Raw genomic sequence first — 23,010 nt, forward strand, 5'->3', positions numbered from 1 at the left:
ATACTGGGAGCACTGGGCTCATTCCGCTCATTCCCCCAACCTCTATGCCGAGGGCTTGCAGGCTCAGTAAAATACTGGGAGCACGGGGAATACTGGGAGAACTGGGAGCACTCTGTTTGTCCTCACTGCCACTCTGTGAGGGCTTGCAGGCACAGTGGATTACTGGGAATACTGGGAATACTTGGAATACCAGCAGCACTGGGTTCACTCTCCTTATCTCTGCTGCCACTATGCTGAGGGCTTGCAGGCTCAGTGGATTACTTGGAGCACTGGGAACACTGGGAATACTGGGAGTACTGGGGTTACTCCGTTTGTCTGACCTACCACTATGCCGAGGGCTTGCAGGCTCCGAGGATTACTGGGAGCACTGGGAGCACTGAGCTCATTGCAGAGCAAAACCACCATTGCAGAGCAAAACCAGAAGCTCCCACTAAGACATTTCCTTATTTTTCTTCAGGAAAAACACAAGTCAAAACAATTTAACAATGAAATAACTGGGGGGGGGGTGGGGATGACACATCGCTCCCTCCTCGCGCCACCAACTTCTCCGGGGGACTTTTTATTTTCCCTGCGATGAAATTCAATAAAATGCAACCAAATCAAAGCCACCCGAGGAGGGGGGGTCACACACATGCCCACGCACACGCGTGTCCATGGGGCCGGCAGCAGCTGGCCCCCGTTCCAGCCTTGTATCCATGAATCCGAGACACGTTGCAGGCAAAGCCTCCTCCAATCCTGCCTCGGCGACTCGAAAAGCCTGGCCAGGCTCCAGCCTGAAGATGTGTCTTTAATTTTTGCAGCATGACAGAAAAGAAAAGAATGTCATCGGAGGGTTTTTTATTTTTTTTAATAAATATATATGTATGGAGAGGGAGGGGAAATAAAAAAGCAAGGGGGGGGAAAGGACGGGATGATGCCACCTCATCAGCCCCCGACACCCGCCCCAGGAATGCAGGAGGACTTGGAGAAAGGGTTGGGGGCTGGGAAAAGGGAAGAATTCCCACTTTAAATAAATAAAAAAAGTTAATAAAGAAGAAGAATATAAAAAAAAAAAAAGGCTGGAAAAGTCATTAGGATCCTTGGAAGCGGGATGGGAGATGCCAAGCACAGGCCTGGGCTCCCGTGGGCTGCTGAGAGGGGTGGCACCCACCTGGGACCCTCCTGCTCTTAGGGGGTGTTTGGGGGGGGTTGGTGTCACATGCAGCCTCCCCTCAGTTTTGGGGGAATCCCAGAGCCTTTCCTGCACACCCCAGACTGGTTTTACTGGTGCAAACTGGGCATGTGGCTGGCGGTATGGGAATGGAGGTGAGCACACCAAAAAAGATGGAGGTCACCCCAAAAAATTGGGGGTCACCCTAAAAACTCACCGGTCATGCCAAAAGGTGGTAGATGCTCCAAAAATACAGTGGATGCTCCAAAAATCTGGCGGACACCTCAAAAATTTGGTGGACACCCCAAAAATTTGCTGGATGCCCCTAAAATTTATGGGCCCCCAAAAAATCGGTGGATGCCCCAAAAATTGTCCGACCACCTCCAGGACGGGTTGCTCCCGGGGGGAGGTGGGAAGGGTGGAAGGGGGCAGCTCCCCCATCCCTTTTGGGTATGACCCACTGAAAAACGGGGTGCAGGGGGGGTAGGGAGGGGAGGGCGAGGGGGTTTGTTTGCCGAGGAGCTGGAGCAGGCGCCGGCATCTGGAGCGAGTTAACTCCCCTCGACAGCCCAGACACATGGATCGGATTAATTCCCTTTTTTCTCCCCCCCCGTCCCGCTTCCCTGTTCCCCGCTCCACAGCCCCGGGAGCCGCTCCGACCCATATGTCTCCCCCATCCCGCCACTATCGCCCCCTTCTCACCCCCCAAAAGACGGGTCCCCCCACCTCGGTGGTGGTCGCAGTGAGGATGAGGATGGTGTCCTGCAAGGTGGTGACACGCAGGTGTTTGTCCCCGTGCAAGGGGGATTCCCCCCACTGATGTCTCCACAGTAGGACCCCCCCCCTCTCCCAAGGGTGTCCCCGGTGTCCCCAAACCCGCCATGCCAGCACCAAGAACCCCTGGAGGGGGATGTTCCCAGACGCCCCACCCTTCTCGGACCCGAAGCACGTCGACCCCCCACTTTTCCCCCACTCCACGGGGACGTGGTGGGCGACTCGCTGCCTCGGTGTCCTCCCCCCGCCCGCGGCCGCAGCCCGGCACCGCCCCGGCTATTCCTGGTGGCCCGTCCGGCCCTCGGCGCCCTCAATTGTGGCGTCAGGGCAGAACCCCGTAATCACGGGCCGCGACTCCCCGGCTATTTCCAGGGAAAATTGCTAAATTGGCCTCCGGGATGCCAACGCCACGCCGCACCTCGGCGGGGGAACCGGCGGCCGGGGGGAGAGGGGGGGTAGAACACGATGGTGGTGTCCCCACCGGGATGGCACAGGGACCCCCGGGTTGAGGAGAGAACCTGATCCTGCTTGGCAGGTCCCTCTGCCTGGGATGGGTCCAGTAGGATTGGGGGCTTGGGCGAGCCCCCTCCCAGGGCTGGGACCCTCCTGGGGGGCTCATTCTCTCCATCTGAACCCCCACATCCGGGGTTAGGACCCTTCAAGGGGGTCCTCTCTCCCATCTGAACTCCCACATTCCCCCCGTGTTCAGGTCTGGGTCTTTCCTGGGGGGTCATCTCCCCAGGTCTCCATCCCCCCATTCAGGGCTCCTGGGGGGCTCATCCCCCTGCATCTGCACCCCCAAATTCCAGGCCTGGATCCATCCTGGGGAGGCTCATTCCCCCCATCTGTACCCCCAAATCCCCCCATATTCAGACCATGGCAGGGGGAGTCATCCCTCACCCATCTGCACTCCCACATCCCACTTCTGGGGGCCTCATTCCCTCATCTTCACCCTCATCCCGAGACCTGAGTCCTGAGCAGGGCTGGGAATGGACAGGGGCTTTTTGGGCTTGGGGGATTTGGGGGGAGGGGGGATTCCCAGGCAGGGAGCAGCAGCCCAGCCTGGGCCTCCACAGTCTGGGCTCACAGAGCCAGGATGGAAACTCTGAGGGCCGAGCTCCATGCTGAACATTTTCCGTTCCCAGTTCGCTTCCCTGCTCCTTTTTTTTTTTTTCCCTTTTTATTCCTTTTTTTCTTTTTTTTTTTTCCCTTTTTCTTCAGTTTTATTGAAGAATTTGCTGCCCCCCCAAACCTCCCCAGGTCAGTTCAGGGATAGGGAGATGCTCCCCAGCCCTATCACAGCCGGAATGTGGGACTGGAAGGGATGTGGGGGTACCCTGAGCACCCCACATTCCCAAACACCCCCTAGGGAGGGGGTTGCTTATCCCTGAACCCCCAGGAAAAGCATCCCCAGGATCTGCTGGATTTATTTCTTGGGGCAGGGGGTGGGGTCAGGACTGGAGACAAGGAGGGGATGGGGACAAGGATGGGGATTGGGGGGGACGGGACAGGGACTGGGACAAGGATGAGGATGGTATGGGGATAGGAATGGGGTTGGGGACGGGATGGGGATAGGTTGGGTCTGGGAAGATGCCTGGGGATGGGAGAGGGACAGGAATGGGAACACGAGAGCTCCCGCGTTCCGGAGCCTGGCTGGGATCTCTCCTGGTGACCTCATCGGCCGTGGCTGGACCAGAGCCCGGGGCCTGGTGGGGACGGTGGCTCTGGTGCCACGTGGCCAGGGCGTGGGGCTGCCAGCACCAGCCTCGCACCCTCCAGCCCCCCCCAGCTGCCAACCCCAAGGTGCAGGGGGTGTCCTGGGGGTGCCCTGGGGGTGCTGCACCCCAAAATGGGGAGGGGGGGGTGAAAATGCCAAGAGCCCCCAGGTAGGGATCGGGGTGAAGGTTTGGTGGTTTTTGGGGGCCAGAGCTGTGGGCCCTGCCAGCAGGAAGGGTGGCAGGGTCCCAAAGGGCACGCCTGGCACCAACCTGCTGCCACTGCTGGGCTCAGGGGTCTCATTTCCAGTGGGAAATCAGGCACTGATTGGGGCTGTTGGGTTGGGGTTGATGTTTGGGGTGGGTGGTTGGAGTATTTGAGTTGGTGGGCTGGGTTGGGGTATTTGGGTTGGTGGTTGGGGTTCGTGAGTTGGGGTATTTGGGTTGACTTTGCTGGTTGGGCTGTTTGGAGCATGGTTGGATGGTCCAGCTCACTAGGAGTGATTTGCTTTAGATTTGGGGGTCAGGGTCCTCCAGACCTACAGGTGGACAGTGGCAGGGGTGGGTGGCAGGAGAGACGGACGGACGGACAGAGGCCAGGCAGTAAATGTCCCCAGAGAAGTGTGAGGACACCAGTGCTCTGAGGTCCCACAGTCCAGAGGGTCCCTCAGCCATGGGCACCCCCTGCTCCAGGGAGGTGCTGGGGGCACTGGGTCCTGGAAAAGGGGGTCTCCAGGGTGGGGGGGTCGACAGGGCTGGGGATTTCTGGGTGGTGGGGGCTCTGGAGCCTAGTGTGGCATCAGGATCTGTCCACCCCATAGGAAGAGCTGGGGCCTGGCAGGGGGAGCGGGGCTGGTGCCCCCTGCCCAGCCCCCCTCGCCCAGCCCCCCCAGCTCTGCCGCCCTGATGAGGGGTCCCTCCAGCTGGAGCTCAGCCCAACAGCAGCCACGCTCCAGCTCAGCGTCAGCTCTTCCTCCTCCTCCTCCTCCTCCTCTCCGGCCCCACGTCAGCATCTTCCTCTCAGCCCTCCCTCCCCTCTCGCCCCAGTTCATCCCAGTTCCCTGCCAGGGGATGGGACCAGCACAGTTAAGGGGGGAGGGGGTTAACCCTTCCCTCACGGCCTCCTTCTCCCCATGGGAGTGTCCCTCCCTTCCCTGCCGTGTCCCTCATCCCCACGGAGTCTCCCATCCTGACAGGGTTCCCCCATCGCCACCGTTATTCCCCATCCCCACGGGGTCTCTATTCCTGATGGGATCCCCCCTATTCCTTCCATGTTTCATCCACCCCCACAGAGTCCCCATTCCTGACGGGATCCTCCCATCCTCACAACGTTCTCCCATCCCCAGGGTGTCCCCTCACGCCTTCTATGCCCCCCCCACCCCCACAGTGTCCCCCCATCCCGACGGGGTCCCCCTCTATCGCCACAGTGCCCCCAATCTCCACGGACTCCCCATTCCTGATGGGATCCCCCCCATCCCTCCCGTGTCCCCCTATCCCCTCGGCATCCCCGCACCCGTCCCCGCCACGTCCCTTTGGCAGCAGGATCCGGCCGTCGTGGAAATAGAGCGGGGGGGGGGGGGTGATGGAGGGGGGGATGATGGGGGTAAGGGGCGTGGTCTGACAGTGTGGGCGTGGCTTGTGTAGGAGGGGGCGGGGCTATCCACAAAAGGATTTCAAAGGGATGAAATTGGGGCAAAGCCAAAAAAACTTAAAACATTCCCCCCCCCCCAAAAAAACCAACCCAACTCCACCCTCCGCCGGGCTCGGCCCGTCGCTGTCTCTGCACACGTGTGCACCCGCCTGGGAGGGGAAACTGAGGCACGGCGGGGCCACAGGTCTGGCCCGCAGTGTCCCCATGTCACAGGCTGTGCCCAGCGCCGAGGCACCCCCTCGGTGCCTGCACAGACCCCTAGGAACGGCAGCAGTGGGCTGCAAGGGGGGTTCCCGCACCCCAACCCCCCTGGATCCCCCAGCCCACCGCCCCACGAGCCCTAACGGGGAGCAGACGTGTCCCCAGGTGGGGACAGGGACGGTGGATCGGCTCAGTGGCTGCGGTGCCCGGCACATTCCTCTGGCCCTGCCGGCCGGTGCCTCCTCCCTTGGCGGGACGGCTGCTGACGGCCCTCACCCCCTCCCTGCCCCCCCGACATTTGGGGCAGGCGCAGGCGATACCCTTGGCTCCCATCCCACCGCTGACACGTCTCCGGCACAGCCTCCACGTCGGCAGGCGAGGGGGGGCCCGAGGGCTGTGCCAGGAGCTGGGGGGGCTGGGGAGGGCCCCCCGCCTTGTGCCAGGCTGGTTCCCACCCTGCTCACCCCCTGGGGGAGGCTGCAGCACAGGGACCACCCACCTGGGCATCACTCCGAGGAGCTGGCAGGGGCCTGGACAGGGCTGGGAGGTGCCACACTGTGCCACGCTGTGCCATGGGCAGGGCTGGGGGCACTGTGCCATGGGCAGTACTGGGGACATCGTGCCATGGGAAGAGCTGGGATGTGCCACACTGTGCCAGGGGCAGGACTGGGGACACTATGTCATGGGAAGAGATGAAGACAGTGTCATGGCAAGGGCTGTGGTGTGCCACACTGTGCCACGCTGTGCCATGGGAAGATATGAGAATGCTGTGCCATGGGAAGGGACAGGGGCATGCCACACTGTGCCACGGGCAGTCCTTGGAGGCACACTATGGGCAATGCTGGAGCCATGGCAGGGGAAGGACTGGAGCTGTGCCAGGGGCACCATGGCAGGGCCACACCCCCCCGGCCATACCACGGGCAGACCCCACCCTGCTCCATGTGCCAGTGCCCATCCCCAGTGCCAGCACAGGCCGGTGCCGCAGGGCAGGACACGCTGGGGCAGCCGGGCCCGGCTCCACAGGTGCTACTGAGCCCCTCTATGTAGGTCAGGGTGAGATTAAAGTGAGTCCCCCACCCCTGCCCGCGGGCACAGCAGGCAGCCAGCATGTCCCACGGGCACTGGCAGGCCTGGACAGGTGGGGCCCCACCGTGGGGACACGCTGGGTGTCATCCCAGAGAGCTGTGTCACATCACTGACTCCTGTGGCACCCATGGGCTCATCCCAGTGGTGGGCAAGGGGGTCACTGCTGCTCCACAGCAGGGAAGGGTTTTGGGGGAATAAAAGGGGTTTGTGGTAAACCCAAGGGTGGTTTCTTCCTTTTAGGGGCTGTTGCTGCCATGCCTTGAAATGTCCCCTTGGCTATGGCACAGCTGTCCCTATGCCAGCTGCCCCTCTGGTCTCCACTGTCTGTCCTTTATCCCATCCGTCCTGTCATCCATCCCTCCCTTCATTCATCCATCCTGCTTTCCATACATACATTCATCCCTACATCTCTCCATCCCTCCCTCCACCCTTCAATCCATCCATGAATCCATCCATCCCGCCATCCTTCCTGCCATTCATCCATCCTGCCGTTCATCCATCCAGACATCCATCCATCCCTCCCACTATTGCACTCCTTTATTTATTTATTTATCCCTCCATTCCTCTGCTCCTCCATCCCTTCTCCATCCCTCCACACAAACTTGGGTGCAGCCCCTGCGTGTGCAACCCCAGCACGCGCAACCACTGCTCATGCACACGCGTGACACAGGCACATGAATCAGCCCCAGCCGGACGTGTCTGCACCCACAGACAGACCCACATGGGCCCCCCCTCGCCATCCACCTCCATGGTGGCACCGACCCCCATTCCCATGCCCGTGGATGCTCTCCCGCCTTTGGGTGCTGGGTGGCCGTGCTGCCTGCGGTGTCCAGCTCCAGCCCTGGGCCGGGTGCCAAATTCCTCCGCCTCCGCAGGAAGCCGTCGACGCTGGCTCTGCAGCGGGGCCGGGCCCGGCCGGAGGGATGCCGGAGGGATGCCGGAGGGATGCCGGAGCGGGAGAGGGCTGGAGGAGAGAAAGCAGGTCAGCCCCTAGCCGCCAGCGTCACCCTGGCAGCGGCAGCGGCGGCGGCTCCTTCGAGGAAGCAGGGCGAGGATCCGGCCCCGTGACGTCCCTCCGGCGCTCACGGCCTGGCCAATGCACTCAAGGAACCCGCTGGGCCCCAAACAGGGGGTAAGCCCCAAACGGGGATGTTTTCTCCCCCCGGGGGCTCCCACAGCCTGAGGATGAGGAGGGAGGTGACCCGCTGTGGGGCTCAAGGGTGTGATGAAGGGGAGCAGAGGGTTCGGCTCAGGCAGCGCCTGCACTGTCTCCCTGTGGTGTTCCATCCCTGTGGGCTGCTCCCATCCCTGGGCATTGCTCCCATCCCCAGGTACTGCTCCCAACACTAGGTACTCCTTCTACACCCCTGTTGTCCCCCCAGTCCCAGGTGATGTCCCTGGGTACCACTCCATCTCCAGGTGATGTGCCCACCCTGAGCCCTGCTCCCATTCTGGGTGCTGCTCCCAGCCCTGACCAATGCTCCCATCCCCACACTGTCCCCTCCACCCCCGGGTCATGTCCCCGCTCCAGGTGATGTCCCCATCCTCTAGTAGCTCCATCTCCAGGCGATGTGCTCACCCCAATCCATTGCTCCTTTCTGGGCACTGTTCCCATCCTCATGCCAATCCCATCCCCTCGTGCTGCTCCCACCCCTGGACAGCACTCCCTCCCTGTGTCAGAATCCCGCTCCCATCCCCGCCTCCATAACCCCCTTCCCCCCACCTCGTCCCCCTCCCCGCGGTGGGAACCCGGGGGTCCCTGCCCTTCTCCCGTGCTCCCTCCCCTCCTCCCTGCCGCCGCTTAAACACAAACACGGCTCAGTGGAAAATGTGACCGGCCGAGGAGCTGCCGATAACTGGGGCCGGGATGGGGCCAACTGGAACAGCACGGGCTTGGCTGTGGCTCCGGCTCAGCCCGGGGCAGCCGAGGGGGGGGGCGGGGGACCCTGTGGGGGGACAGCTCGGGACTCCCTCCCGCCTCATTCCCTCCCGCCTCCAGCATCCATCCGACACCGCTCCGGCACCCGGCGCTGGCTGCGGCCCCGCAGGAGGGACACAGGGGAAGAGTAGGACCTGTCCTTGGCTCAGCTCTGCCCTGCGGGGGGGTGGAGACCCCCGGGATGATGGCACATGAGCAGGATGGAAGTGCCTGGGGATGATGCCGGATGGAGAGGATGGAGATGCCCAGGGATGGTGGCACTTGGGCAGCACAGAGATGCCCAGGGACAGTGGCGTACGGACAGGACAGAGATGCCCATGGATGGTGCTGGATGGGGAGGATGGAGATGCCCAGGGATGGTGGTACATGGGCAGGATGGACATTGCTGGGATGGTACTGGAGGGAGAGGATGAAGATGCCCAGGGACGATGCTGAATGGAAGGATGGAGTTGTTCAGGGTCAGTGGTACGTGGGCAGCATGGAGATGCCAAGGGACGATGACGCACAGGCAGGATGGTGGTGCCCTGGGATGGTGCTGGATGGGGAGGTTGGTGACGCCTGGGGATGGTGACAGATGGGTACAAATTAGATGCCCAGGATCGGTGGCTCATGGACAGCACAGAGATGCCCTGGGACAATACTGGATGGAGAGAGGATGGAGATTCCCAGGAATGGTGCTGGATGGGGGGATGGAGATGCCTGGCGTGGTGGCACAGAGGCAGGATAGAGATACCCAGTGATGGTGGCATGTGGGCAGGATGGAGATGTCCAGGGGTGGTGCTGGACAGGGAGGACAGAGATGCCCAGGGCCGGTGCCAGATGGGGAAGACGCAGGTGCCCAGGGCCGGTGCCAGGAGGGCCGGCGGTGCCCGCGGGAGGACGGTGCCAGGAGGGCACCGGGAGGTGCAGCCCCGTCCCCACAGCCGGAGGTGTGTGGGTCGGGAGCAGCCGCGGCCGAGGAGCCCGTTTGTTTCTCATTAGTGGCTCTTGGCAGGAGCTGTGGAAAAAATAGCTTCAAACAGGGAGCTGGAAGGGAAAAGGCTGGGAGGCTGGAGGGAGTGGAGAGGGGCCGTAGTGGGGAAGGGGGGCACGGGGCCAGGCGGGGGCGGGGAGGGGGTCCAAGGGACGGTGGCCTGGACGAGGTGGGGGGATAGGGACAGGGGGACACGAGATGTTCCCTCTGCGGCGTCACGGCGGCCAAGGGAGAGGCGGCTGGGTCCGTTCGGGGACCTCGGTCATGCGTGTGACCGTGCTCACTTGTGCACACTCGTACGCGTTTGTACATGTTTGTTACAGGCTTGCACACGCATGTGTGCACAGGGCAGTGAGCGTAGCGCATGTGTGCACCCTCGATGACCTGAGCAGCCCCGAGGAGGGGACAGGGACACACGGCTGGGCACATCCATCCGCACGGGGCATCTCGGCCCCTCGTCCTCCCAGAGAAACTGAGGCACGTCGAGAATGCCCCGGGGTCCCGTCCCTGCCCCGCCATGGGGCTCCCGCTACCGCCGCAGCTGGTTCTCACGTTTTTTGGGGGGGCCTGTCACAGCCCCTTACGCAACCGCGTGTCTGCGAGCGCCGCCAAGGCAGCTCAAAGTGAGCAGGGGGAGCGCGGGGGGGGCCCGGGGTCCTCCCTGACTCCTGCCACGACAAGAGTTTGGCAGCGACGGGGGCGTGACCCGCCCTGGCGTGGCTGTGCCAGGGTGGCACCGGTGCCAGGCTGTCCCATGTGTCCCCTCCCGTGACACCACCCTGGCCTGGGAAACGGGCAGCGGGCGAGACGGGGTCACTTGGGGACACGGCTGGGGATGGCGCTTGTCCCTGCGCCGGAGCCGGTGGCACCGTGGCAGCCTTGGCAGCGGGCACAGGGTTGGCACCGCGATGCCCTGCAGGCACAGGGAGACTTCCACGGGCTCCGTGTGCCAAGGGATGCATGTGTGTGTGTGCACGTATGTGTACATGTGTGCACATGTGTGTACATGTGTGTGCACCCCCTGTGCTGGTGCCCGCGTGTCCTCCCAGTTTGGCCACCGGCACTCACCTGGTGACACGGATGTTTCTGCCTCCAGCCGGGATTTAATTCCCCCCTTTCTGCAGCTGGTGTGTAATTAGGAGCCCAAAAGAAGACCTGGCCACCATTCCCCTCATGCCCTGGGGGGGCACCCACCCAGCACCCCGGGCTGGACTCAGGGGGCAACACCCGGCCCCGAGGGGTGAAGGAGCCCCGTGTCCAGCAGCAGAGACTGACAAACTCAGTGCAGTCAGGACGAGGTGTCTCGCCTGGCTGGGGGGCTCTGCCTGAGCAAGAGGCTGATTTTGGGGGGTCCCCACCAGGGCATGGGAAGACACGTGGTGGCAAATCCTTCGTTAAACCCTTGAGCTAATTATGGGGCTGGAGCTGCCTGTGACCCCTGTGGTAAAGCCCTCGTGCCTCAGGCAGCCCTAAACTCCTTAGGGGGATGATCCTGCTTAGGGCACCCCACGGCTCGTTCCCCCCCCGACCCTCCGTTTCTCTAACCCTCCCTTCCAAACTGTCCCCTTGTCCCCCCACCCACACTCCCTCTTCCACCACCTCCCCATCTGCCCTTGGGCCACTTACCTGCTCACCGATGCCACCACAGTTCCAGGGGGCAGAGTGTGGGGCACCCCCTGTGTCACCCGGCTCAGCCCGGCATGGGGCTCAGGAGCTGATTGGATTTGGGAGCTTATGGTGCTGAGCTGGCAGCTCGACGGCTCTTCACACTTGCAGGAGGATCTTGTGCCTTCAGCCTTGGTGCCTCCTCCTCATCCTCACCTTGGCCTTGGCAGCAGGGCACAACCCCAGGATGTGCAGGGCCCCCCTGTGCCAACCCAGGGATCCCCTCTATCACCTCAAGCACTCCTTTTGTCACCCTGAGCATCCTCTGTGTCACCCTGGGAAACCTCTTTGTCACCTTAAGCACCTGCTGTGCCATCACCCTGAGCACCGTTCTGGGCATCCACTGTCACCCTGGCACCCCATCTACCACCCTGAGCACCCCCTGTGTCACCCCAGCCACCTACTGTTACCCTGGTATTCCACCTGTCACCCCGGGCACCCCATCTGCCACCCCAAGAACACCCTGTCACCCTGAGCAGTCCCTGTCACCCTGGGCACCCCCTCATGCCCTCCCCAGTTTGGAGGCTCCTCTCCTCAGCAGGGTGCCAGCACCCCTTGGCATGGTCCCACCCCTAAAAAAGCCCAGTTTACCCCAAACTGCCCCACCATGGGGGTGCCCCCTGAGCCCCCACCCAGGACAAGGTCCACAGTGGGGCAGGGAGGGTGCAAAGGGCACCGGGTGTGGGGTGCTGGGCACAGAGAGTAGGGTGTGCCGGGTCCAGAGGGCGGCTCTGGCACGGAAGTGACATGGATGGGCCGGGGGACACCTGGTTCGTTGGCAGGGGGCTGGGGGGGCACGGAAGTCACGGGCACCCCGCAGAGGGTGCTATGCCTGGAAGGAGCCTGTGGGGATGGGGGTTGTGGGATGAGGAGATGGAGAGACCCCGTGAGCCCTGTGGGTGTGGGGACAGGGCTGGGGTGGGCAGACACCCCTGAGTGCCAAGGAGGGGGTATGTGCCAGCCCCCAGCACACACCTCCCGGTGTCCCCAGGACTATATTCTTCATCATCGCCATCACCATCGTAGTCATCGCCTTCCTCATCCTCACCTTCCGCCTCTGCTACAAGTTCTGCCAAGACCGTGTGCCCCCCCCAGCCTACAGGATGCCCCAGGGCCCCATGACCCTCCCATCTGATGGAGACTCCCGTGGCCCTGTGCCTCCCCCGCTGGCACCGATGCCTACGCTCCCCAGTCTGCCCAGTGGGGCCATCCCAGTGGGGCTGGAGCCCCCACCCTACAGCGAGGTGGGTTAGGGGGGCTGAGCTGAGCCTGGAGGGGGGGTCGGGGTGGGCTATAGGGTGGTGGGTGCTGGGATATGGGGTGGTGGGTGCTGGGATATGGGGTGGTGGGTGTTGAGGTTATGGGGAGGTGGGTGTTGGGATATGGGGTGATGGGTCTGGCATATGGGGTGGTGGTGGGTGTTGAGGTTATGGGGTGGTGGGTGCTGGGGATATGGGGTGGTGGGCGATTGGACATTGGGGTGATGGATGGTGGATATGAGGTGGGGGTGGTGGAATATGGGGTGGTGGGTGGCCTATGGGACTCAGCAGGGCATGGGTGAGACCCCCAACCCCTTCCCCATACCAGGGCTCCCCCCTTACTCCCACACACCCTGCCTTGCCCCTCAAGGAGGACACTCTTCTTCTCTTGGGGCCCCCAGGAGCCATGGGGGTGCCACATGTTCCCCCCCCACTGACCCCCCTCACCCTTAGGTGACAGCGAAGCCCTTCCTGTACCCGCTGCCACTGGGGCCGTGCCCCGAATGTGGCCACGACCCCAGACCTCAGCCCCCCTTCACCACCCAGACCCAGGGGTGAACCCCCCTCAAGGACAACCTGGTGACAATGCTCCCCTTCACTGGGGGGGGGACATGGACCCTTTGAGGCATCCGGATGCCTGGGTCCATGGCCCCCCCCCATGTCTGTGTCCCCCCCCATCCCAAACCATCTCATTGGGTTCCTCTATTTATTATATTTAAAATGTAAAAGGATTCCTGGCTGTGCTGGGCTGGGGGGCTGGGGAGGCTCACGAGGTACAGGGAGACAAGGGGGGAAATATAAGGGGGATTCTGCACCCTGTATTCACCCCCAGCTGTGGGGGCACCCTGTCCCCATCCCTGTGTCTCTCCCCATCCTGCCCCCATTCCTGTCTCCATCCTAATCCCATTCCCCTCTCCATCCCCAACCCATTCCCATCTCTATCCCCATCCCCATCTCTATTCCATCGCCATCCCCCTCCCATTCCCATCCCTATTCCAGTCCCCATTCCTTTCCCATTCCCAACTCCATCCTAACCCCTACCTGTCCCCATCCCTATCTCTATCCCATCCCACTCCTGTTCTCATCCCATCTCCATCTCCATCCTACTTGTTCCCATCCCCACTCCTGTCTCCATCCCATTCCATCCCTATCTCTACCCCCATCTGCACCTACATTCCATCCCATCCCATTCCTATTCCAGTCCCCATCCCACCCTCATCTCCACACCATCCCACCCCATTTCTGTCCCCACCCTGACTCCATCCCCATCTCCATCCTTTTCCATCCCCATCCTATCTCCATCCCCATCCCTATTCTATCCTCATTCCCAGAGACAGGCAGAGGCCAGTGGGACATCAGGGTTTACTGAGCTGGGAGCAAACTCCCAGCCCAAAGCCATTCCCTAGGACAGGTGTCCCCACACCCGGTGTCCCCATGGCCGGTGTCCCCCTCACGCCGTGTGCCGGCCCTGGCGCCGCTTGATCTTCCTCTTGAGGAGCAGAAGGTCCAGGTAGAGCAGGCGGCCCAGGACAGCCGAGGCACAGAGCAGCCCCCCCGTGCACGGCCCCTGCCAGCCCGCAGGAGAACACGTCCTGCCCTGCAGACAGGCCACTGTGGGACATGGCCACCCCAGGGGGGGACATGGCCACCACCAGGGAGGACAGGGACCCCCCCAAGGAGAACACAGCCACCCCTTGGGGACAGGGTCACCACCCTGGGGGACATGGACACCCCCAGGGGAACACAGCCACCTCCATGGGTGGCACAGCCACCCCTTGGGGACCCAGTCACCACCCTGGGGGACATGGACACTCCCAGGGAGGACCTGGCCACCATCATGGGGGGGGGTATCTGGTCATCCTTGTGGAGGACACAGCCACACCCAGGGGGCACATGGTCACCCCCGCGGGGGACCCAGCTACCACTCTTGGGGACATGGCCACCACAATGCAGACCCAGCCACCCCTGTGGGGAACCCAGCCACCATCATGGGGGTTGTGACCAACTCTGGGGGGGACATCGAAGCCCTCATGGGTGACCCAGTCACCACTGTGGGCGACACAGCCGCCCCTGGGCAAAACAGCTACCCCTTGGGGACCCGGCCACCATCATGGGGGACATGGCCACTCTCAGGGGGAACAGAGTCACACCTTGGGGACTTGGTCACCACCATGGTGCATCCAGACACCCCTCACTGCAGGGAGCCCCTGGGGACACCATCCACAGCCTGGAGCTGGTCATGGGGACAGCAAGACAGGGGGACATGGGGACACTCCTTCCTCACCTGTCAGGTAGAGGTTCCTCACGGGGGTGTCGGCTCTCAGGGTGGCCATCACGGTGGGGCAGAAGCGGCCCAGGTCGTGCTCGGCACCATACATTGCCCCGTGCGGGGCCGCCAGGTAGTGCTGGTTGGTGAGCGGTGATGCCGCCTCCACGAACTCCACCTGCCCGGGCACAGGGTGCTCGGGGCATGCCGGGGGACACCAGGCATGGGGGGCATGGATAGGCCCATCCCACCCCACAGCAGGTCCCACCACAACAGGTCTGAGCCCATCCCATGCGGAGGTGCTGGGGCTGCGGAGCCGCATCACAGGGCACCCTGTCCTCGCTGGGCACCCCAAACCCACGGGCACCCCTTCCTGTTGGGCACATTCCCTTTGGGTATCCCAGCTCCAAAGGGTGCCCTGTCATCACCAAGCACATCTCTGCAGGGCATGCTGCTCCCACAGGGCACTCCATCCTGCCTGGGCACCCATCCTATAGGGCACTCATCCACAGGGCATCTCATCCCACCTGAGCACCCAATCTTCACTCTGCACCCATACCCATGGGGCACCCCACCCCTGTGGGACACCTCAACCTGCCCCACAGACCACCCCATTTCCATGGGGCGTCCCATCCACACAGGGCACCTTATTCCCCACTGGGCACCCCAACCCTGCAGGACACCCAGTCCCCACTGTGCACCCCATTTCCACTGTGTTTGCCCATCCCTGTGGGACACCCCAAATCTGAAGGGACACCCCAAATCCCAAGGGGCACCCCAACCCCACGGAGCACCCCAAACTCCACAGTACACCAGGATGCTGCATCCCTACACTCCCTCCCCTCCCTGGAAATCACTCTGTGCCCATCATGCCCCCTCCCCTCTGGGCACCCCCAGGCATGGCAGGGCTCCCCGAGGGGTCACCTTGTCCCTCAGGTGTGGAAAGCGGAGCAGGGCCCTCTCCAGCAGCCGCTGGGCGATGGACATCTTGTACTGCTGGTAGTCGGGGCTGCGGTGCCTGGGGAGGCTCCCGGCCCACTCCTCAAACCACTCATACCGTGCCATGGTCAGGATGGTCATGCACGACCGGCCTGGGAGGGGGACACAGCTGGTGACACCCCCTGTGCCACCACAGGACCACAGTGGGGGTGCCAGCCAGGGACACGGCGACAGTGGTGGTGCCCACCTCGGGCTGGTGGCATTGAGGAGCCTCTGGCCCCTCGAAGCTGAGCAGATCAGGGGTGCAGAGCTGGGAGTGGCCTGAGGGGTCCCCAGTGCCGTTACCTGGGTGCCGCTGCTCGTAGGTGGGGTCCTTGGCAGCGGGGAAGGTGATGAACATCATGGCCAGGTTTTCAGGGACGTCGTCACGGCTCAGGGCAGCGTAGCGGGTCATCCTGCGGGCAGGGAGGGTTGTGATGTACCCACTGTGCACCCCCTGTGCACCCACCCACCCACCATGTACCCACTGTGCACCCACTGTGCACCCACCCACCCACCATGTACCCACTGTGCACCCACTGTACACCCACCCACCGTGTGCACACCATGCTCTCCCTGTGCACCCACCCACAGTGCAGGCCCCACACATCCCCCATGCACCCACCCCACTCACCACGCACAACCCTGCACCCACCCCACCTGCTGTGCTCCCCCAGGCACCCCTCATGCACCCACCCTGCGTGCACCCGCCCACCTGCCGTGCCCCCCCGCCCCCATGCCCACCCCAGGGTGCCAGGACCCCTCACATAGTGTCCAGGTCGTTGTGGGGGTAGATCCAGAAGTTGGTGGGGGGCAGGCCCAGCTCGGCCGCGCTGCCCCCGCAGCCCCACGAACACCAGGAAGGAGCCCATGCTCGGCCGCACCATGGCCAGGCGGGACTGGACACCTGCGGGGACACGGGGGTGACACCCCGACCCTGCCTGCACGAGGGACATGAGACTGCTGGGAACATGAAGGTTCTGGGGATGCCAGGGACACTGGGGGCGTATGGACACAGGGATGCTGAGGACAACAAGGGTGCTAGGGACTCTGAGGACACTAGAGGCATGGAGATGCTGGGAATGTGGGCATGCTGGGGACACTAGGGATACTGGGAACACTGAGAACACTAGGAACACGGGGATGCAAGGATGCTGAGGACATCAGGGGTGCTAAGGATGCTGGAGATGCTGAGGACACTGGTGATGCCAGGGACACCAAGGATGCCAGGGACACCAGGGATGTTGAGCAACCCTGGTGATACCGGTAATGCTGGGGACACTGGTGATGTTGGGGACACTGGGGACATCAGGGACATAGAGATGCTGAGGACACCAGGCATACTGTGAACACATGGATACTGAGGACACTATGGGCACCAGGGACATGGAGATGCTGGAGACATGGGAACACAGGGATGCTGGGGACACTGGTGATGCTGGGGACACAGGGATGCTGCAGACACAGGGATCCTGGGAACACTGAGGACACCAGGGACATGGGGACACAGGGTTATGTTACCGGGGTGGCTGCGGATCTGGGGGGGCAGCAGTTTGCCGAAGGTGTTGAAGATTCCAGCATCAGAGATGACAAGGGGCACACGGATCTCCAGCTCCTCCTCACTGGACCCCACCTGCACCGCCACCCCTGGGGGCCAGGGTGGGGGGTCAGGGGGCACCGGGCACTGCCACCCCGTCCCCATCACACACATGTGACCCCCCCGGGCGGGGCTGGGGGTCGGGCGCTCACCCAGGGCGGTGCCGGCGGGGCTGACGAGGACGCGCGTGACGGGGGCGCGCACCAGCACGGCCCCCCCCGCGCGCTCGATGACGGGCACGGCGTGGAAGGCGATCTCGCTGGCCCCCCCCCGCGGGTACCAGGCCCCCCGCTGGTAGTGGTGAACCATCAGCACGTTGGCCAGGAAGCTGGAGTCCCATGGGGCCGTTCCTTTGGAGGGGGCAAGGGGGAGGTGGGCACGGCTGGACCCTGCCCCAGTGCAGGGCAGCCCTCCCATATCATGACATTCTCTCCCCTGTCGTGATGTGACCCTCCTCATCACTATGTAGCCCTCCCCTGTCAGGATACAACCCTCCACTGTTGCGACATAGCCTCGTCTGTTGTGATATGCCCTTCCCTATCACGACAAAGTTCTTCTCATCACAATACAGCCCTCCTCTATCATGATATAGCCCTCCCCTATCAAGACATTGCCTCCCCTATCGTGACACAGCCCTTCCCATCATGATGCAGCCCTTCCCTATCATGACAAGGCCCTCCTCACCACAATATATCCATCCCTCCCCTATCACAACACAGCCCTCCCCTAGCATAATGTGGCCCTCCCATATCACAACGGAGCATGCCCCTATCACGATGGTGCCCTCCCCTATCATGACACAGCCCTCCCCTATATGACACTACTGTCGTTCTCCACGACGGTGCTCTCCCTATCACGACAGACCCCTCTCTATCGCGACAGCTCCTGACCATAGAAGAGGTAGCCGAGCAGGGCGCGCAGGTCGGGGTCAGAGGTGAGCTGGGCCACAGCCTGGCTGTGGCTGGTGGCGGCCAGGCGGAACACGGGGGACAGGAGGGACAGGAGGCCAGAGCGGAGCAGGAGGGTGGCCACCCAGCGTGGGACCAGCTTCAGCACGGCCAGCAGTGCCACGTGCCGCGAGGCCACCTGGGGGACATCGTGCCATGTCACTGTCACCACCCCACCCTGCCACCACCACCAGTGTGGGGCCAGCTTCGGCACAGCCAGCAGTGCCTCGTGCCACCTGGGGGACTTTCTGCCACTTCACTGTCACCACTGACACCACACCACCCTGCCACCACCACGAGCATAGGATCAGCTTCAGCGCAGCCAGCAGTGCCACGTGCTGCCAGATCACCTGTGTGACACTGACCTGTGTCACCACTGACATCATCCCAAATCACCACTGCCACTGCAAGACCAGATTTGGCACCATCAGCAGTGCCACATGCCCAAGGCCACGTGTGGGACACCAAGCTAGGCCACTGTCACCACCAACGCCTCCTTGCCTGGCCACTGTGTCATCAGGACTGTCACTGTCATGACCCCATGAGCACCACCTGTGGCTCAGCACCCATACCCACCATGCCTAACGCCCGTGTTCTCACTATGCCCAGGACTTCCCTCCACCATGCCCAGCACCTGTGTCCCCTCCATGCCCACCACGCTTGTACCCATCATTCCCATCACTTCTGTCCCCTCCACACCCATTACCAGTGTCCCCACCATTCCCATTGCCCCTTCCCCACCATCACCCATGTCCCCACAGAACCCACCAGTGCCACCACCACACCCACCCCCCTATTCCAGGCTGATCATTCCCAGTCAGAGCGACCCCACCACCCCTCCCTGACCCTGTGGTCACCTCCCCATGGGGGTGGTGTGTCCCCACCTTGGAGATCTTCATGAACTCCCTGATGGCCGCCTTCTCCGCGGGGAACTGCTCCTCCAGCGCGGTGACAAAGGCCACCTTGCCGGCGCGCAGCTGGTAGCGCCGGGGTCCCAGGGTCACCTCGTCGTAGGGGTCGGGCAGGCGCTGCCAGCAGAGCTGCCCGTCCGTCAGCTGGTCCAGTGCCACACGCAGGAGGCTGCCCTCGTGCAGCTGCCCCACATAGTGGATGCCTGCGGGATAGAGACAGGGGACATGGCAGGGGGACACCGGGGGGGTCACATGGACATGTGGTCGGAGCACCCGGGGGGCAATGGGGGAGAGAAGGGCTTGGCTTTTGCCTGTTGTGGGTCACACTGAGGGTGGGGGGTGGGATGGGCTGCTGGCACGGACACAGCATGGACAAGGCATGTGAATGGCACAGGCACAGAAAGCACATGGCATGTACACAGAGCACACATGACATGCCCATGGCATGGGCACGGCATGGACAAGACATGAACATGGCATGGTCACAGCATGGACACGGCATGGACATGGCACATAGATGCCATCGACACAGCACACATGCACAGTACACACTGTGCACACACACACTACATGCCAACAGCACGTGTGTTGTATGCAGACAGTGCACACATAGACTGCACACAGCCCTGCACACAAGCCCTGCACACTCAGGCACACACACACAGGCGCTGTGGCAGCAGCGGTGCCAGGGGATGCTGGGGGCTTGGGGAGCGTCGGGGGGTCTTGGAGGTCCTTACCGACGTCAAACTCGATGCCGTGCTGCTGGAAGGTGTGGCAGCACCCGCCGGCCTTGTCATGCTGCTCCAGCACCAGCACCCGCCGGCCCGCCTTGGCCAGGGTGGCGGCCACTGCCAGCCCCCCCACGCCACTGCCGATGACCACGGCGTCCAGCTGCTCTGGCACCCGCTGGGGGCTGAACCCTAGGCACAGGTGTGGGATTAACCACTGCCCATGGCAACCACTGGGCACTGAACCCTGCACACATGTGTGGGATTAACCACTGTCCATGGCCATCACAGGGCACTGAACCCTGCACACATGTGATTAACCACTGCCCATGGTCACCATGTCCAGCTGCTCCGGCACTCGCTGGGCACTGAACCCCGCATACATGTGTGGGATTAACCACTGCCCATGGCCACCACTGGGCACTGAACCGGGGCACACACTTGTGGGATTAATGACTGCCCATGGCCACTATGTTCAGCCGCTCTGGCACCTGCTGGGTGCTGAACCCTGGGCACACACGTGTGATCAGCCCCTGCCCGTGATCACCACCAGACGCCCTGAACCCTGTGCAGGCACAGTGCACCTGACGGTGTGCTCAGACCCCACAGTGACCCTGCAGTGCCCATGTCCAGCCACTCTGGCACCCACAGGACACCAAGCCCTGCACACGTGATCAACCACTGCCCACGGGAACCACATCCAGCCTCTTTGGCACCTGCTGGGTGCTGAACCCTGGGCACAAGCGTATGATCAGCCCCTGCCTGTACCCACCACTGGGCACTGAACCCTGTGCACACACACCTGCTCAGCCTCTGCCCACCATCCCTACTGGGCACTGAGCCCTCTGCACATGATCAGCCCCTGCCAGTGGCCGTCCCTGGGCACCCTGTGCACACGTGTGTGCTCGGCCACGCTGTCACATGCAAGAGGCAACCGAGGGCACACAATGGGCAGCACGCCCAGCATTCCACGGGACAGATGGACACACGGACAGACAGATACCCGACGGACACTCAGCACTCACCCCGCTTCAGCACCCTGTCCCGGGCGCGTTGGTCCGTCACCAGCGGCCGGGGGGGCTCCAGGGGTGGCCCGGCAAAGGGGTTGCCGGACGGGGCCAGCAGCTTGTGGGCCACCCGCCCCAGGGCCAGCACACCCAGGGCCACCAGCAGCAGCAGTGTGGGCCACATGGCTGTCACCACAGGTGGGATGGACAGGTACCGACACGGTAAGGACACACTACAGCCCCGCACGTTCGGCCCCGACACTTATAGACACAGCAGCTTATGGACAAAGGGGATTATGGACAGGCTTACAGACACCCCTGCTTAAAGAGCTCATGGACACACCCCCTATGGAAATGGCATCTTATAGCCACGGCAACCTATGGCACCCTATGGCCACAGCTCCCTGTGGGACCCTCTGGTACCCTATGGCCACAGCTCCCTTGGCCATGGCATCCTATGGCTCCCTATGGGACACAATGGCACCCTCGGACGCCCCATGGCACCCCGTGGCACTCTGTGGCACCTCATGACAATGACGCCCTATGGCACCCCTGTGGCACCCCATGATGCCCTACGGGTCCTTATGTGACCCCGTGGCCATGGCACTCCATGTCAGTCTGTGGCACCCTGTGGTTCCTTATGTCACCCCCATGGCACCTTATGGCTCCTTATGGCACCCAGTGGCTCCCCGTGGGAGGTGCACACACGTGTGCATGGAGCACAGGTGTGTGGGACACTGGTGTGTTGGGCACTGCACACACACACATGTGTGTGTGCACACAGGCAGCTGTGCACATGTGTGCACACCTGCACTTGTGCAAGGGAACACACCCCCCACACACGTGTGAGAGCAACGGGTACACACACATGGGCTGGCACACACACACGTCTGTGCAAACACACGTGCACACACACATACACGGGCTGACACACACACATACATCTGTGCACACACACATACACGGGTTGACACACACACATACATCTGTGGACACACACACATGTGCACCCATGCACACACTGACCCTGTGCAAACACACGTGCACACACACACACACTGACCCTGTGCAAACACACGTGCACACACACACATACAGTCACCCTGTGCACACACACGCAGGCTGACATGTACGTGCACACACGAGCTGACATGTGCACACACATAACTGTCCAAACACACATGTGCACACACGTCTGTGCACACACACTTACCCTGTACAAACACACATGTGCACACACCCCCTGTGCAAACACACACATATATGTGCACACAAGTATGTACCTATACACACACACTCCTGTACAAACACACATGTGAACACACATACATGCATGTGCACACAATGTGCATCCATGCACACGCTCCTGTGCAAACACACGTGTACACACCCCCTGTGCAAACACACGTTTGTGCACACACAAGTGCACCCATGCACACACTCACTCCTGTACACACACATGCACACACCCCCTGTGCAAACACACACGTGCACACACACATGTATGTGCACACACATGGGCACCCATACACACACTCACTCCTGTACAAACACATGTGCACACACACATATATGTGCACACACATGTACACTCATGCACACACACTCCTGTGCAAACACACACGTGCACACACACATCTATGCAGACGCACACACACTTGCACAGCCACACACAATCCCCCGCACTCCCCTTTCCCCTCCCCCGGTGCCTGCAGCTCTGCTGACCTCTCCCGGCAGCACCAAGGAAGGGCCCGTGTGTGCACCGTGACACACGCACACACGTGTGCGCACCCACGACACCCTATGTAAACCCCATCCCCTCCCCCTCATCCCCTCAACAATCTCCCCAAACCGAACACACCACACACCCACAGTCACCAAACCCCAAATATAACGCGTGCACACGTGTACACACGCGTGCACACACACAAACGTGTGAACATGCATGTACACCCCATGCACACACCTCGTGCCCCATCAAACCCTCCCCACCCCACCCCAACAACCCCCCCCAGCACCCCCCAGCCACCAAACCCCAAATATAACGTGCACTCACACATGTGCAAACACACATATGTGCACACACGTGTGTGCACACTCACACACCCTCCAGCCCCAAACTGGTGCAAAATGGGGATTTCCAGATAAAAAACCATCACTATC

The 23,010-nt window shown here is 62.2% G+C and overlaps 2 protein-coding genes across 2 annotated transcripts; one reads left to right on the plus strand and one right to left on the minus strand.

The window, feature by feature from the left end:
- Nucleotides 1-11,841: 11,841 nt before the first annotated feature.
- LOC135403090 (vacuolar protein sorting-associated protein 37C-like) lies at nucleotides 11,842-13,113 on the plus strand. The gene is made up of 3 exons (XM_064636748.1): nucleotides 11,842-11,924; nucleotides 12,146-12,398; nucleotides 12,867-13,113. Exons 1-3 carry the CDS (start codon nucleotides 11,902-11,904, stop codon nucleotides 12,969-12,971), a joined length of 381 nt encoding a protein of 126 aa, XP_064492818.1. The 5' UTR covers nucleotides 11,842-11,901; the 3' UTR covers nucleotides 12,972-13,113.
- A 645-nt stretch (nucleotides 13,114-13,758) lies between these two features.
- Nucleotides 13,759-22,824, minus strand: LOC135403092 (all-trans-retinol 13,14-reductase-like). Its single transcript, XM_064636750.1, is given in 14 exon segments — nucleotides 13,759-13,968; nucleotides 13,970-14,010; nucleotides 14,698-14,857; nucleotides 15,604-15,770; nucleotides 15,964-16,073; nucleotides 16,425-16,495; nucleotides 16,497-16,564; nucleotides 17,179-17,304; nucleotides 17,407-17,604; nucleotides 18,145-18,340; nucleotides 19,086-19,315; nucleotides 19,850-20,032; nucleotides 20,866-21,737; nucleotides 21,826-22,824. Coding segments are annotated over 13 exon segments (1,821 nt in total). The 5' UTR covers nucleotides 21,032-21,737; nucleotides 21,826-22,824; the 3' UTR covers nucleotides 13,759-13,863.
- Between the last annotated feature and the right edge of the window lie 186 nt (nucleotides 22,825-23,010).

The sequence above is a fragment of the Pseudopipra pipra genome, chromosome 26, assembly GCF_036250125.1.
Source record: "Pseudopipra pipra isolate bDixPip1 chromosome 26, bDixPip1.hap1, whole genome shotgun sequence".
Taxonomy (NCBI): domain Eukaryota; kingdom Metazoa; phylum Chordata; class Aves; order Passeriformes; family Pipridae; genus Pseudopipra; species Pseudopipra pipra.

What these genes read in the sequence shown, in the direction of transcription:
- LOC135403090 (XM_064636748.1), top strand. Translation starts at nt 11,902, where the DNA reads ATGGATGGGCCGGGGGACACCTG. An exon ending in GATGGGCCGGGGGACACCTG is followed by an intron (nt 11,925 to 12,145) that starts GTTCGTTGGCAG and finishes CGGTGTCCCCAG; the next exon opens with GACTATATTCTTCATCATCG. An exon ending in AGCCCCCACCCTACAGCGAG is followed by an intron (nt 12,399 to 12,866) that starts GTGGGTTAGGGG and finishes CCTCACCCTTAG; the next exon opens with GTGACAGCGAAGCCCTTCCT.